At 38.2% G+C, this 15652-nt stretch overlaps 1 protein-coding gene across 1 annotated transcript in view; it reads right to left on the bottom strand.

Annotated features, from left to right (window-relative positions):
• LOC125487226 (bromodomain-containing protein 4-like) overlaps window positions 1–15652 on the bottom strand; it is a 126097-nt gene that overhangs the window by 82600 nt on the left and 27845 nt on the right. Inside the window, exons 3-5 of the mRNA XM_048617829.1 lie at window positions 14076–14282; window positions 10099–10313; window positions 4506–4792 (exon numbers count right to left, since the gene is read on the bottom strand). Of these exons, the coding sequence (XP_048473786.1) occupies window positions 4506–4792; window positions 10099–10313; window positions 14076–14282 (709 nt within the window). The remainder of the gene's footprint in view (window positions 1–4505; window positions 4793–10098; window positions 10314–14075; window positions 14283–15652) is intronic.

Here is a 15652-nt window from a genome sequence, read left to right as displayed (position 1 = left end):
GTCAGCCTTCCTGCTCCTTTGATGCTGCTTGGCCTGCTGTGTTCATCCAGCTCTACACCTTGTTATCTCAGGTGTTTGTTTTTGACTGGTGCAGACTCAATGGGCTGAAGGCCCATTTTCTGCACAGTAGACCTCTGACAGAAGAATGATCCTCGCAAATGAGAAAAAGGATCCTGATGCTCCAGAAGATTGTTTTCAGATGTTAAACTAATTGACATCTTTGGAATGAGCTTTACTCTGCATCTGGATGTACTTCAGATGAATTAGGAACAATAGAGGTTGACCTTCAACTCCAAAACCAAATGGGACCCATTCCCGTGCATTAACATCCTTCAACATGAGCACAGAAAAGAAAAGAGAGGTCAATGCTTGTTTGAAATTTAAGTTTCCCACCAAAACTGAATCTTCAATTTGTTGACAAATTTATGTCCCAGTATCTAAACACTTTGGAAAACATGAATGGGATTAAATACAGCCGAAGATTAAAGTTAGTTTAAGCTCAACGTTTATCCAGAGTTTTTAAGAATGGATTTCACTCATTCGCCTTAGCTCGATGGAGTCAAGTCATATTACCTTAAGAATTTTGGACTGATAACCTCTAACCCGTGATGAATTCGCAACGATTATTCCACAATTTGAGTTCATTACTTGCTTAATTGCAGTGACTGATCCTGCATTGGGCCCTGAACATTATCATAATTTGATTTCCTGCAGTGCCAAGTGCTGGGCCACAGACGAAGTTTCCAATTCATTTGTGGGCTAAAAATTTTTTCACTGTTTAAAACATAATGGAAATTTCAAGATATCAATGCGTTGTAGTGCACTGCAAAGAACATGCAATTGCAAAAACTAAGTACATGACAATTCCAAAAGTAAACTGGCCACAGTGAGGTCTATAGAAATTAGTTTCTATTTCATTTGATACTAATGCTTGCTCCATCCTGGAGAGTTCAATCTTTATTTCTATTAATTTTTTGATGCTGAACTTTTCAAATAGTCTCCTTAGCTTGAATATTTAGCAGATGCTGTTCCAAATTCCCAAGTAAAGGCTTCTGAAGCTGCTACTTCTAAACAGGCCGGCAAAGTCAGAGAGCAGATTTCTCTGTCGAGCGAGTGTAGACCAACTGATATTTAGGTAGGAAAGATACAAAGACAAATAAAAAGGTATAAATCAAAGGGTACCATTTTAAAGGGGATGCAGAGGCAGAGGAGCCTTTGATACATATACTTGAGTCAAGGAATTGAAAAGGTACATGACATCTTGGGCATCAACAGGTAGTGTGTACATAAGCAAGGTTAGGTCACCTGAAATACAAACAAAAAAAGCTGGATAATCTACACAGCCATGAAGCATCGATAAAGAAAAAAGGTCCAAACATTTCAAGTTGATGACATTTCATCTGCCCGATACATTAAGTCTGCTTCTCTCCATTGATGCTGCCTGACTGGAGTTTCCCCAGCATTTCGGGTTCGTTTTCAGAATTTTGGCCTGCGCAGCGTTTTTACTTTTGTATCTAAAACTTTAAGCCTGCAAAAACTCTGCGTCCACTTCTACAAATTGCACTTTAGAACAGTTTTCCTCCGAGCAGAAAAAAATCAAGAGAAGATTTGAGAGACATGCAACGTCATGTTGGATCTGGACAGAGTAGATAGAGAGAAAATGTCTCCATTGGTGCAAGTATTAGATTCAGCTTTAAGGTAATTGGTAAATAAAGCAATGGTGGCAGAAAGAACTGGTTTTTATTGCAGCAAGTGGTTAGGATCTAAAACATACTGCAGAAGAATGTGATAGAGGCAGTGTCAATTCATGTTCTGAAAAGGGAATTTCATTACTTTTAAAAAGAAAAAAATGCAAAGCTACAGGGAAGTGGTTCTAGGTGAGTTGCTCTTTCAGAGAGCTCATACAGACAAAAACAGACAAAGTAGGCTCTTATTTTGCGGGGTAACCATTCTGCAAGTACGTTTCTTCTTACCCTTTGCCTATCCTTCTGAGAGGGTTGCTTGAGAGAAATCATTGATAGCACAGGTACGGCAACATCATCCTGCCAGCCTCTTTCCCTAAGTGCAGTAGTTAATGTCTAACAGAGTCAACTTCACTTGCATAAACAATCCAATGCAAAACTTAATAGTATTTCACTTTCAGGAAGTTAGTAATTCTATTGTAAGTTCAGAAGATAGATTCCAGCATCTTTTTTATCAACATATTAAGCCCACTTGTTTATTGTTCCCAGAATTAGATATAGCTTGAACTTTGAAAGTAGGAATAAGTGTGTTTCTGGAAATCCTCAATTTTTAAAAATAGTGTATCGCCAAATGGATAGCAGTCTCTGTTATCTTCCGTAATATCTGTAGGTGCAATCTATTTAAACTCAAACTTTGGTTCTGGCATTTCTGATACTCTTTTTCATATCCCTTCAGACAACTAGCACTGTAGTCATTTCCTTTGTTTTCATCAGCCTTTTCAGTGAAAATTGTAACAAGTGTCTATCACGTATCCTTGCAATTTCACTATCACCTGCTACAGATTTACCTTGAAGCCCTAATGTTTAATTAGCCTTGTCATGTACATGCTTACGTTATACTTCATGTTTTAATATTTTCATTTTAGTCTATTCCAGACCTTCCTAACATCTATTTGTTCAAACCTTAATTCTTAATGTTCATTGTGCATACCTTCTTTATTTTTTAATTTTACCACACTCCCCTTAACAACTAGTCAGTATCACACTCCTCTTCGTACACCTGTGGCCAGGAATAAACCAGCTATTATTCTCCTCCTGCCAAGTTTTACCACTTCTTATTCCAGTTTAATGACCAAACTGGAGACTTAAGCCACATTTCCTGCAGGCAATGTCATGTACAGCAGCCATAAATGCCCATATTCTACAGTTCCAATATAGTGGCTGCGCTATCGACTTGGTAGGATTACTATAAAATTATCTATTTCTACTAAGAACTAATTTGCTTATGAATATTAAGTGATTAACAAATGGATATAATTTGATTGGTTATGGATCAGTTTTTTTTAAAAGTTGACCTCATCCTGCTATTGGTGACATCTCATGTATTTATTCTACTTAACTATTCATGCTAACTTAGATTCTTTTTCCCAATGCCAAGCATCAATTACTTCAAGTAGAGGAAGTCCTTTTGAGAGATGAATAGTTAAACATGGCAGGTATAAATAGTTTAGAACATAGCCTTAGGAATAAAGGCTGTTTCCATAGTTGAGCAGTGAAGGTGGACAATGTCCCAAATTCTTTTCGATGTTTTAATCCTTGCTCTGGCCTTTTGTTTTTTGTGGGTAGAAAGGGTCTAGTTTGCATAGCAATGCTTGAGCTTTACAACGAACATCCTAGCAACTGGCTTATCTGCCAGACCTTCCAATTTTCGATGACAAACAAATTTTGATCATTTGCCGAAACACGCGATACAAATACAGAAAAATCCTTGTGTTTGGGGAAATGTTAACATTCTTCTACCCCAAATGCCAAGCTGACATTTTTGGCTAATAAAAATTCACCCTGCATTTGTTTCCAAATCAATTAAAGCCCTCAACTGAAAAGAGGTGGCAGTCATGAGATGGAAAAGGGAAAAATTTTGATGTTCCATCTAGAAAATTGAGCAAATAAAAATAATCACTGGCTGCCAAATGCATTAATAGTCATTTCGGCAGTACATGGGACAGCTGCAAAGGACACAGAGCAAATGGAAACATTTTTGCCTTCTTGGGTGTAGTAATTGATTATGACGCAAATTTAGCAGTAATTTGAGAGTTGCAGTAATGTTGCTTATGTTCCACGAGGCTTATTTAAAACAATGGGCTCAAATCCACAATCAAGCAAGTTTGTCTAGCTCCTAATATACACGAGCTTGAAATTTAGTACAAAAAACAAATCTTAACATGTAACTGTAGCATTAATATCTAACATGATACTTAAGTTTCTGCCAATCTTTATGTTGCTCCCATTTGTCAGTGAGAAGACAAAACATTTTTTCTTTCAGGCACATCTTGAATATACTGTTTTTATTTCAGATTTCAGCATTTGCAATTTATTTTAAGCTGATCATTGGCCACTGTTTCAACAAACTGTTTTTGACAACTACAGTGCCATGATAATCCATAGAATGGCAATGACATGACTCAGGGCCCAAGAAAGAACTTAACACAAACAGTTGCTTACCCATCTCCTGCCCAAATCCCATGTCCATCATACACACTGCCTAACAGCCGGCTTTCAGAGGTAATACTTAGAAAAGCCTGTCTGGGGAGGGGTGGGGTGAGGGAGTGGTTGGAGAAGAGTGGAGAAGCTCCCAACACACCATGCAGTCAGAAAAAAGAGCATTATGGCATGGTAAGTAGAGAATAGTTTTAATAAAAAGAGGGAATGACTGATATATTAAGAATGGCTTGATTAGACGGATTCATGTGCACAACCAACAAATTTTTAGATCGATTTTATATAGTGAGGTGGCAACTTTAATCCGCGAGGGCTAACTCTCACCTTGAGGTTTCCTCGCTTTTTTCCGTAAACATGATGTAACGTATCGTTCTAGCTCTCGCAACGTAGAGGGTTTTAACGTTTCAAAGTCTATTTCAATCTCATCAGGGTTTGAGTTTCTTAGTGAGGGCTCACGGGACTGAATGATGTGAACTACTCGCCCTAATTTATCACCAGGAAGTTTGTTTATGTCCAGGCTCAGTTGTCTCTTTTCCTCATACGTCATCGGTTTGCACTTATCCTCCTCCTCAGAGTCATATGCGGGACCAGGCTTGATGCTCTTCAGATTCCTAGAGGAAATGCAAGTAGAATTCAGACATAAACACAGGAACTTGTAGGCTTGAAGCAGCAATATATATGCAAATGTTTCTCAGGCACACGACAAACCCTGTCCATTCATGCACAGAAACAAATTGAACATTTCGAATCATTTTTAAACTATGCTTTTCAAAGTGCAGGATGCAAAGCTGGAGAAGATATGAAGTAAATTGAGGGTTTTTTTTCTTAAAGCAGAGAATTTAACAGGAAGGAAAAAAACAAAGAATTGAAATGAGTCCAAAAGACAATTTAACACCAAAACTGGAGCATTTAAGCCCATTAAGACTACTACAGCCTATCTGACAATCAAGTAACTGAAAAATTACAATGAATATTTTTCCAATCTGGTTCATTCAATTGTTAGTGTACTGGTTTTCTAATTCTCAACGGAGGAGAGGGGACTTGAACACTACACCAGATTGAAGACAAACTTATCTGTAAAGGCACAGTGGACTTGAGTGCTTCAGAATGGATAAATTAAGCTCCTGGTGGGCTCTGTAACCCTTTCTTGCAAATATACATCATTATTGTAATCAACAATCAAATTATTAGGGAGACAAAATAGTTAATACTATTTGATTGAAAGTACGCCAATTTTAAACAGCAAGTTAATGCATATTACCCATACTATGACCGGGGGTGGTAAGAAGTTTGAACTCAGTTTTACCTAGTTAATGTAATAGAAACAAAACTAAAAGAGGCATTCTTAGACTCTGATCAGCATGTAACATTTAGGATTGTAACAATGCAGAATGCTTTCTCTTCATATCCCAGTTGCTGCTGTTACCCATCTCATTCATATTATAATCCACTAACAAATACTTTGATTACAAAAAGTTGGTTATTATGAAGTAACTGATCTCCTAACTCGTGCAAAGCTTATCTGCCAGCTACAAGTCAGGAGGACTGAATATTTATCATATAGCTGCCACTGCAACACAAAGCAGTTCAATTTAATTTAATATAAATGCCATCTCACCAGCACACCATCCGACACATTAAACTCATCCTCTACAGCCAGTGGACATACTTCCCTTGATCCCACTGACTTCAATTTCCAAGGCTTGCTTGACACAAGTCAAACACTGTTTTGATGTCAAGGGCCGTCATTCTCACCTTACCTCCAGAATTCAGATCTTCTCTTCATATTCTGAAGCTGATTTGGAATCAAGATGACCTGATGGAACCCCAACTAAGTAATGGCGATCAAGTTGTTAATGAGCATGTGCCATACAATAGCACCTAGTCGATTAGTTTGTTGGAAGATTGCAATGAGGCTGACACAGAAACATTAGACCTTGGAGCACAAGTAGCTAAGCTGGCTGCTGTCTCAACTTCACCTACTAGTCTGCCTCAACTCTAGGCTATCAAAATCTAACTCAGCTTCCAAATTCAATCATCTAGCTTCCACTGCTTTCTGGGGCAGAAAAGTCCATACTATAGCAATCCTCAGAGAAACCATTTCTCCTCACCCACCTCTTAAATGGGAGGCCTATAGTTTTTTTTAAAACTGTCTCGTAGCTCTGGTACTACATAACAGAAAGAAAAAGTTCCCAGTGTCCAACCATTAAATCTCTATTCCTTTGCAGATTCTATCCTCCTAACCTACTTCCCTACTGATTTTGGTAATGGCATCTACCATACATACTGTCCCTACACCGGAGTCAACGACAGATTGTAAATAGTTGCTGCCTCAAATAGTTTCCCTTTGGAACTCCACGAGTTACATTTGGCAAACCAAATAAAATTAGTCTCTCCTAGCCAATCAAAATCCTCTTCATGCTAATGTTATCCACTGCAAAATGTGCTCCCCGTTACCCACTCCAATAAATTAAATAATTTTTCTTTCACAAAACCAAGCTGAACTTTGCTTGATCCCATAAAGACTTTCTAGATTTCGCTTTATAACATCCTTGATAATATATGCCAACCGGCCTACAGCTTCCTGATTTCTATTTCCAACCTTTCATAAAGTACAAACTATTATTCAATCTAAAAGGACTTCATGGATCTAAAGAATATTGGATGGTTGTAACTGAAGCATCTCTCACAGCAGCCATTTCTTTCAGAACTAGAGCCTGGAGACCATTTGCTCTTGGGGACTTGTCAGCCTTTACTTCTATCAGTCTTCCAAGCATCTTTTCCTTGGTGATGCTGATTGTTTTAAGTGCTGCCTTTCACCTTTTGACCTTCAAGTGTCTGAAAAATTCTTTCAGTCTTCTACCGTGAAGATACAAAATACTTGTTAACACTTTTGCCATTTTCTTGTTTTCCATCAATTCCCCCAGGCTCTCTAGAAAGAAACATTAGCTTTATTCTTTTCTTAAAAATACAAGAATCATCTTTGTTTTTAAGATGGCTAGCTAAAATGCAAGCCACTTTCTCCCTCAATTATTCTTTGCTGGTTATTAGTATCAGGCAGATATACTGAACTACCACTAAACTTTTTTCAGATTGACGTTTTTCTTTGAATTTGATACTATCCTTCACATTCTTATTCAACCATAAATGGTGCATCCTTCTCAAAGAGCCTTTCTTTCTCACTGAGATGTGTTTTTGAGTTAGTAGAGGCAGGTTAGGCATCCTTTGTCAAAAAACCTTGGGACTGTTTTTTGGATATAATATTTTTTCAGAGTTCAGACAGAAAGCAGTAAATAGATTTGTGTAATTTTAATCACTTGTTTCAAAGTGGTAAATACGGTTCTAACCAAGGTCATAGTGTTCAAATTTCTGAGACAGGTCAAGTTCTGCCAACTGCGTTGGGAAATCTGTCACCTTGATTAATGAATCAGTTAAATAATTCAGAATGGTTATTACCTCCTGTAATAGCTACACCCAATTATTATTGATCACATTGTGTACATAGGTATATAAATAACTTTTCACAGAGGAGAAGAATCAGGCACAAACACCAAAAGACTTGTATTTACCAGGATACACAATAGGTTTACTTTAGGACTGTGTGGGGCCTTTGGGAAAGGGAACTTTGGTTAACCTAAAAGCAATGTTTTCTCTCTCTTTCCTCCCCCAACCCCCACGCAATGTCCCTGCATTGGACCAGAGAAGACCTGTAGACTTGTTGAGTTCAGGCCACTGGGGGCGTGGAGGGCTCGGACGAGAGCACAAGCGGGAGGAAGAGAGAAAAACCCCACTATTAAGCCAAGCAGTTTTTTCTTCCCCCCCTCCTCCCCACCCCAGAAAGTCCTGAACTCAGCATGTCTACAGGTCTGTTTGGGTCTGCTTTGGAAGCCCTGCTGTTTTTAGACCAAGAAGTCTGCCACTGCATCTCTACTCTCATGCCTTCTACTCTAGTTTCATAATTCACTTTAGCTAGATCTGGCTTCATACACTACCTTAATTCCAGTTTCAAACAAGAATCTGAGACCTACAATTGAAATTCCACTACATTATTGCCTAGTGATTAATCCTGTCCCACTGCCATGCCTAGATTAACATGCTCCCTGGTTGGCTCTAAAGTATGTACACTATGAAACTGTCCTGAATAAATGTTATGAAGTTAATGATGGAAAAATAATTGGTCACATTGAATGCCCTGTATTGTGTGTGCAGGACACTCAATTCTCCACATGGTTGGGAAAATGCTTGTATCTGTAAGGAGGAAATTAGTTCCAGAGCAGGCATCTCCAGAGATACAGCCAGGATGTTTGTTGAGCCATCTAGTCAGTGCGCTCATATTCCCTGATATCACAAGAGTACTACACCTTTTCATTTTTGTCCAGAGCACACTACTAGATAATATGTACACCAATCTTTGCACAACACTATTTAACTTGGACTATACCTAGTACGTTAAAAGTTTACAGAGATACGTGTTGTAAAAATGCAGATATTCAAATTAATTTCCAATTAAAAATCTAACTATATTTCAAGTACGTAAATGGCTGTACAACAGCTTGAAACATCTGATTGTAAAAGGTTGCTATAAATACAAAGTTGAGCAGAAGGTAATTCAAAACTGTAAGATCTACAACATACCAGAAAACACAAGAACCTAAACATTTGGAGCTTCTTTTTAGAGGTACTGATTAATACTATATTTACTTGGTCTAAAGTTGCAAGACTTTGAGCAATCCCTGGTGAGTTGAACAGTTTCCCCCTGTACTTAAGAAGCCAACTATTCTATCCATTTTATGGCATTGATATGATCTTCAAGTGGACGAAAATGCCACCACAAAGCACATCCAAGGAGAGGTGGAAGTTATCAAAGCATTCCTTGATTGGTCTACCATGTTTATGAGGTCTGGTCATTTCCAGGAAATGTCAAGAACAACTGAAATGCTAACACAAACTGATTTTTGCGTAAATGTAACTTACTCTTGCCTTGTCTCTACTTATCTTTACTCAAATCATTATTTACAAGAGTTTGAGAATCCTTTCATGAGAGTAGCGAAGTATATCAAGCAATTGGAACAGGAAAAACCCTACCCAGCAAATTCATTCTGTTGCCTGGCTAAAAGCTCTCGTTATCTGCAACCTCATTTTGTCATTTCCAAAGTGACGTTAATGGTTTTGACAAGGCCTCAACTCAGCATATCAGCATCTCTTCACTGAAACAACTTCATGGTAGTTAACGGGTAGATTCAACCCAAGTCAAGACCACAACCAGCATTAAAATATATTGGATTGAACTGTGGTGCTAAGGATCTGAAAATCATTCCCAGAGTCTAGATTTGGCAGATTGTGCTGTTTCAAATGGTACCTTCCACAGACAACTAGTGCCTCACCTGACGAGAAGCTAGAAGGATGTGGATCTCAACAAAACACAAGACAACTCCTAGTTTCTCAATGGCCCTCTTCTGGAGATGACTGATGTGAAACAGCCATACTAAGTTTTGTACTAGTACTAACCCTTAAATAACCTGATTTTGATTTGATTTAATAAGTATCTGAAAGCAGCAAACATACAGTGCTGACAGAGAATTAACCAGAGTTCAGAACCCAAGACCAGCATCCAACCAATACATTCAATTTACCAAGCAGACAGATCATGGGCTGAAAATGCTGCATACCAAACTTCACAAAATTGTAGAAAGACAACATACTGATATCTTCAGCAGGAAGCTGTCCTAAATCTGACATTTAAAATCTGAAGGGACAATATTCCTAAAGGCTGTGCGCACTTTGTATAGATGGGAAGACTAACACAACACTTCAGCAATTAAGTAAACAATAAAACTGAACGAAGTCATTGCTTAGCAAATATTCATTAACATTTGAAATCTGTCCTAAATATAAACTTGTAAGTGATCAGAATTACCTGGTATTTGCATTGTTCTTCTTTGATTTTTTTGGCTGTTGCTCCTTAGCTTTGCTCCTTTTCTTTTCCTCCACGTCCTCTTTCTTTTTCTTTTCTTCTTTCTTGTCTTTTTCCTTTTCTTTCTTTTTCTCTTCTTTCTTGTCTTTTTCCTTTTTCTTTGGTTTTGACAGTTGTGGTTGGGAAAGGGCAGCCAGCTGCTCGTGCACCGCTTTCAACTGTGACAAAACAGTGCTCGTCAATCTTAATTGCAGTTAACTCCATAAAGTGCTGCACCCCCATGAACAGTTTGCAGTTACTTAGTATTTACTCATTCAAGTCGATGCACATCTAAAGGGGGATATGGAGAAATATTCCTTTCTTCAATATAATTTGTAAATTGACATTGTCAAGCAATCCAAAAAATGTCAGGTATGACATGATCACATCTAACAGTATTACAGACAACACAAAATGTTCACAACTGCACATTACAGTGGTTTACACCATGTTCTCACCAGCAAGACATACAGAAGGTACAATTTCCTCTCTCTGGTATCAATATTTAACAGGCGATAAAGCAACAACACTTGCTTCCTGCACTAAAACATCAGCTGTAAAATCCTGATCACATATTTAATGCGGTACTTTTCAGGGAGATAACTTTGATATCATGACTCCAACCTAATTTTCACAGTTTAAGCATAGTTCAGGTATTCCTCTGGCTTCTCAGAATGAAAACAGTCAAATCATTGTTATCATATCATCCATGTTAGAAATGTCAAGTTAGACTGTTGTCAAGCATTCTTATTTTTCTTTTAGCTTACCAAAAGGACCACATTATTCACCTTGAATCTGGTTTTGCCTTGTCTGCCACAACTTACCTTCATCCTGCTCGACAGATAAAATTGAGATAAAGCACCTTAATTAAATACTCCTCAGGTGAATAGACATGGACGTGGTTCAGAGTATATTCAAGATTATTAATGTGTTTAACCACTGGATCTGTAAAAAATAGGCTATGATTAAATGCCTCAACAAGTGGGAAGGAAAATGTTATCACCCAGATAGAAAAACTGCAATGCTTTTAAGTGTATACTTAAGAACAAGCAGCAAATTTGATCTTTCATTAAAATGTTGTACAATCAGTTCATTACTTTAATCTCCAAACTATTGGCTAAGATCCCTGATTAAATTGCTACCAAATACTTTTAGTCAAAAATATCAGGCAGCTGATTGGATCATTTAAAATAGTTTCTCAAAGCTGAAGGTCACTTATAATTGCATCAGTAGTGTGGAGTCCTAATGAAGGGTGTAAACCCGAAACAATGACTTTCCGACTCCTCTGAAGCTGCCTAACCTGTGTTCCTCCAGCTGCACACCATACTGACTCTTGACTCCAGCATCTGCAGTTCTTGCTATCTGTCATTTATAAGTTATTCACTCGTGGAAGATGGATGCAATTAGGTTTTGTCTGAATTCTGTACTCAACTAGACCCTGAAGAATACAATCCAGATTAACTTTTTAAACAAGAGGTGATCCTTATATATCATAGATGAGTCATTCAAGACAGAGGAATCAACAATAGCATTACGGGAGCTAGAAATAACACTGAATTGAAGGCAAACTCACTTTTGATTCTGTATTGTATTATCAAGGCTAACCGCACGGAGGTGTTCATTGAAAAGTGCAGTATTTACCAACATTCACTCAAATACAGAAGCACTCTTTGCCTGCATGGAGGAAGACCTAGACAACATTCAAACTTGGACTAAGTGACACTCATGCCTCAAGAGTGCCAGGCAATGCCACTTCCATCAAGAGAATCTAACCAATTTTCCTTGAAGCATTATCATTGCTGACCCCCACCAATATTCTGGGGGTAACTACTGATCAGAAAGTGTATTGGACCTGTCATGTAAATACTGTGGCCAACAGTAGGTAACAGGCTGCGTATTCCTCCGCAAGCAACTCACCTCCAGACTCCCCAGTGAATGCCCACCTCAATCCAGAGTATTGTGGAGTATTCTGTATTTGCCCGGATGAGTGCAGCTCTAACACAAGAAAGTTGACATCATCCAAGACAAAAGGAGCCTGTTTTATCTGATCTCTTGCATCCCAGACTCAGCAGCAGTGTGTAACAAATACAAGATACACCGCAACAATTTATGCATGGTCCTTCAAACCCTTTGCCCATCCAGAAAACAAAAGCAAAACATTTGCAGGTCCCCTTACAAGCCATACACCAGCCTGACCTGGAACTACTTTGCTGTTTTTTCATTTTGTGCTAAAATCCAGAACTTCCTTCGTCATGGCATTATGGGAATACCTACACCACATGTGTGCAGCAATCCAATGGCAGCAAATTCAAAGGATAATTAGAGCCAGGGAATATATGTTGGCCTTACTAGCTATATTCAAAGACCATGAATGTATTAGAAATAATGTTTTAATAGTTTGGTGTATAAAGCTCTTAACATTCAAGGCCAAGAGAGAGAAACATGTGACTAGACTATAGCTAAATTGCTTTTTAAATTTGTTTTGAATATAGCCAATTGTTTAAACATACAGTTGCAATAAAACTAGTCCGCTATGACCCAACAACAAATCAAGTGAAATCAATTACATGAACAGGCATCAGTAGAGTAATAACTGTATTCTGTCCTGTTTTAACATTTGATCTTGAGTTCTAATCCAGTTTCCTATCCATGATAATATCATTGGGTTGTTAGGCATAATGCTTTAAATAACTTAAAATTCCTGTTGACAGAAAATAATTTTTAACGTATGAGAACTAGGCTAAGAATCTAAAAGATACATACAAGAAATATCAAAGTCATAGATGGATTTGGACTAAGAACTGATTGAGTACGTGGGATTGAAAGCAATGTGGCGATACAAAAATGGAAGGAAATATAAATGGATACAAATGGAAAAAGGGACAAGTGGTTGGGGATATCACTCTCAGATAAACAGCAATGCTTATTAATTATGCTGCACAAGTTATTACTACCTTGCATTGCCCTGCAATCTGAACAGCTCAGGTTAAATTAAACATGTAGGATGAGAAGTAGCATGGAGAATACAGGTAATTGCAGGTGAAGACAACATTTCAATGCAAACATGACAGCAACTTGGGCTGGATCATGCCACACCATCTCATTCACAAACTAACCAAAGCAATCAATTCAACAGAAAACAGAGTATCAAAGGGGCAATATTATCAATCACTCTGCACCAAAAAGGCATGTTCAAGTGACTCAAACTATATATCAATCCCAAAAAGAGGAGGACAATCTCAACATATGGAATTTCACTTGTTAGTCAAAAACACATACATTTTGGGAGGAAGGTAGAATATTTCAGCTTTCCTGCCATAATACCCTTGATTAGAACACATTCATTGATGCATAAACACTATCACAAGCCATGTATTTCAAATTTGCTGTTGATTTTTTTTTTCTTTATTCATTCATGGGATGAGGGCGTCACTAGCTATGCTGCATTTATTGCTTATTCCTAATTGCCCAGAGGGCAGTTAAGAGTCAACCACAATGTAGGCCAGACCAGGTAAAGGATGGCAGCTTCCTTCCCTAAAGGACATTAGTGAACCAGATGGGTTTTTCCCCAACAATCGACAATGGATTCACACAGTCATTAGACTCCAGATATTTCATTGAATTCAAATTCCACCATTTGCGATGGCGAGATTCGAATCCGGGTCTCCAGAACCTTATCTGGTCTTTGGATTAACAGTCCAGTGATAATACCACTAGGCCATCGCCTCCCGCTAAAATACTGACAATACAATACTGACTGTTGTAGTTTCTAATGGAAGATTTCCTGTAGTTAAGCCACCACAAAATTTTATCTAATTTACTAATGATCATCATCTCAGGAGCGTTTATATTCTGTATATTCACCTGCCTATCACAGATTGTAAAAAGTGCAAAGTGAAATCAACCAGAATCAATTTATACAGTCGTCTTAGAGACAGTACCTGTTCTTGAAGCTCAGCCAGCCTCTGTGCCCGCTCCTCCTCTGAATCATCTGTGCTACTGTCACTGTCAGAAGAACTGTCACTGCTGCTGTCACTCGAGGAAGAGGACGACACCTGGTTAGTTGGAGGTGGCAGAGGAGGAGGAGACGGAACAACTGGTTCAACAGGTTCATCTGGAATTTTTGCAAAACGCATCTCAAACACATCCTGGCAAAGACAAAAAAAACAAAATTACGCATGCCAGCTTTTAAATCCTTGAGCTGTTTTGAGTACAAGGATGGGTACACAGTCAAGAACCAGAAGCAGCACTAGGCAGTTCAGCAGTGACTGTACCTCCGTTCAATATTATCATAGCCAAATTCTGCTTCAACTTCACTTCCCTGCCGAGTCCCAATAACTCTTCACTCCATTAAAATTATCTAGTTCTTAAATTTACTCAATGTCCCAGCAGCTGCTGCACTCTAGGGTAGTGAATTACACAGATTCAAGACCCTTCGAGAGAAATAATTTCTCACTTTTAGATCTGCTACCCCTTTTCCCAAAACTATGACCTCTTGTTCTACATCCACTTTGTCAATCCCCTCGAGTATCTTGTATACCTCAAATCATTGCTCCTCTCATTCTTCTACATCCCTCCAGTAAGGAGACCAAAATTACATGCAATTCTCCAGGTGTGGTCTCACCAATGCCTTGTACAGTTGCAGCAATACTTCCCTACTTTTATACTTTATTACTTTAAAAATAAATGCCATTAACCTTGTGCTTTAAAAAGTGGTCATGTTATTCAGCACAATGGCACTCAATCAGGATGTAAAGTATTGTTTCAAGCCCGTTTTTCCCCTCACTGAAGATGCCAAGTCAAGGTTGAAGCATTTTCTCACGTGAGCCAATAGAGAGATGAACTGGACAGCAAGTTCAGCCTGACGGCAAGGTCACAACCCGACACGTTTCTTAAGTGCCCTTCTGGATTCAACAGTGCCCTAACTAGTAGCACAGTCAGCTACTGCTTTCTGTGGTTGGGAATGAGTTCTGTTAACAAAGTTTTATTTGAAAAAATTAGAGGAAAACTCAAAAAAAAAAAGAGTACTTTACTCGTGAGAGCAAAAAATGTTTAATGTTATCAAAATCAACTGCATCATAAACTGTGTCACATAACTTCATGGAACAAGCAATCCCTCTCCTCCCATTTCAAGTAGGAAATTGCGCAACATTAAACAGATGAAATTAAGGTTGAAATGAGCATACTCATGAGAATCATTCCTTTTAACTCATTTACAAATTAGGATACCAAAGTGGGGACATATTAACACCATTTTGAAAGTGTTAGTTGCTATCCGGGTTTTCTTAGTTTGAAAACTTGGAAGACTGTAGAAGACCTATAAGATGTAAATTTAATACCAGTGAATGTTGGCTTAAGAAATTGCTCACATTTGGCTACATCTTTCTTAACAATAGCTTGTGTAGCAACTAATCCTAATGGTAAAAGCAAGCCATGCGTTGCATTGTGTTCTTATCAGTTGTTGTTCTTTAGTTGGACTTATGGTTTCCAAGTGTCTACGCATTCCATTCCAAATCCA

The sequence above is a fragment of the Rhincodon typus genome, chromosome 38, assembly GCF_021869965.1.
Source record: "Rhincodon typus isolate 14 chromosome 38, sRhiTyp1.1, whole genome shotgun sequence".
In the NCBI taxonomy this organism is placed as follows: Eukaryota; Metazoa; Chordata; class Chondrichthyes; order Orectolobiformes; family Rhincodontidae; genus Rhincodon; species Rhincodon typus.
This window is presented reverse-complemented; position numbering and strand designations above follow the sequence as displayed.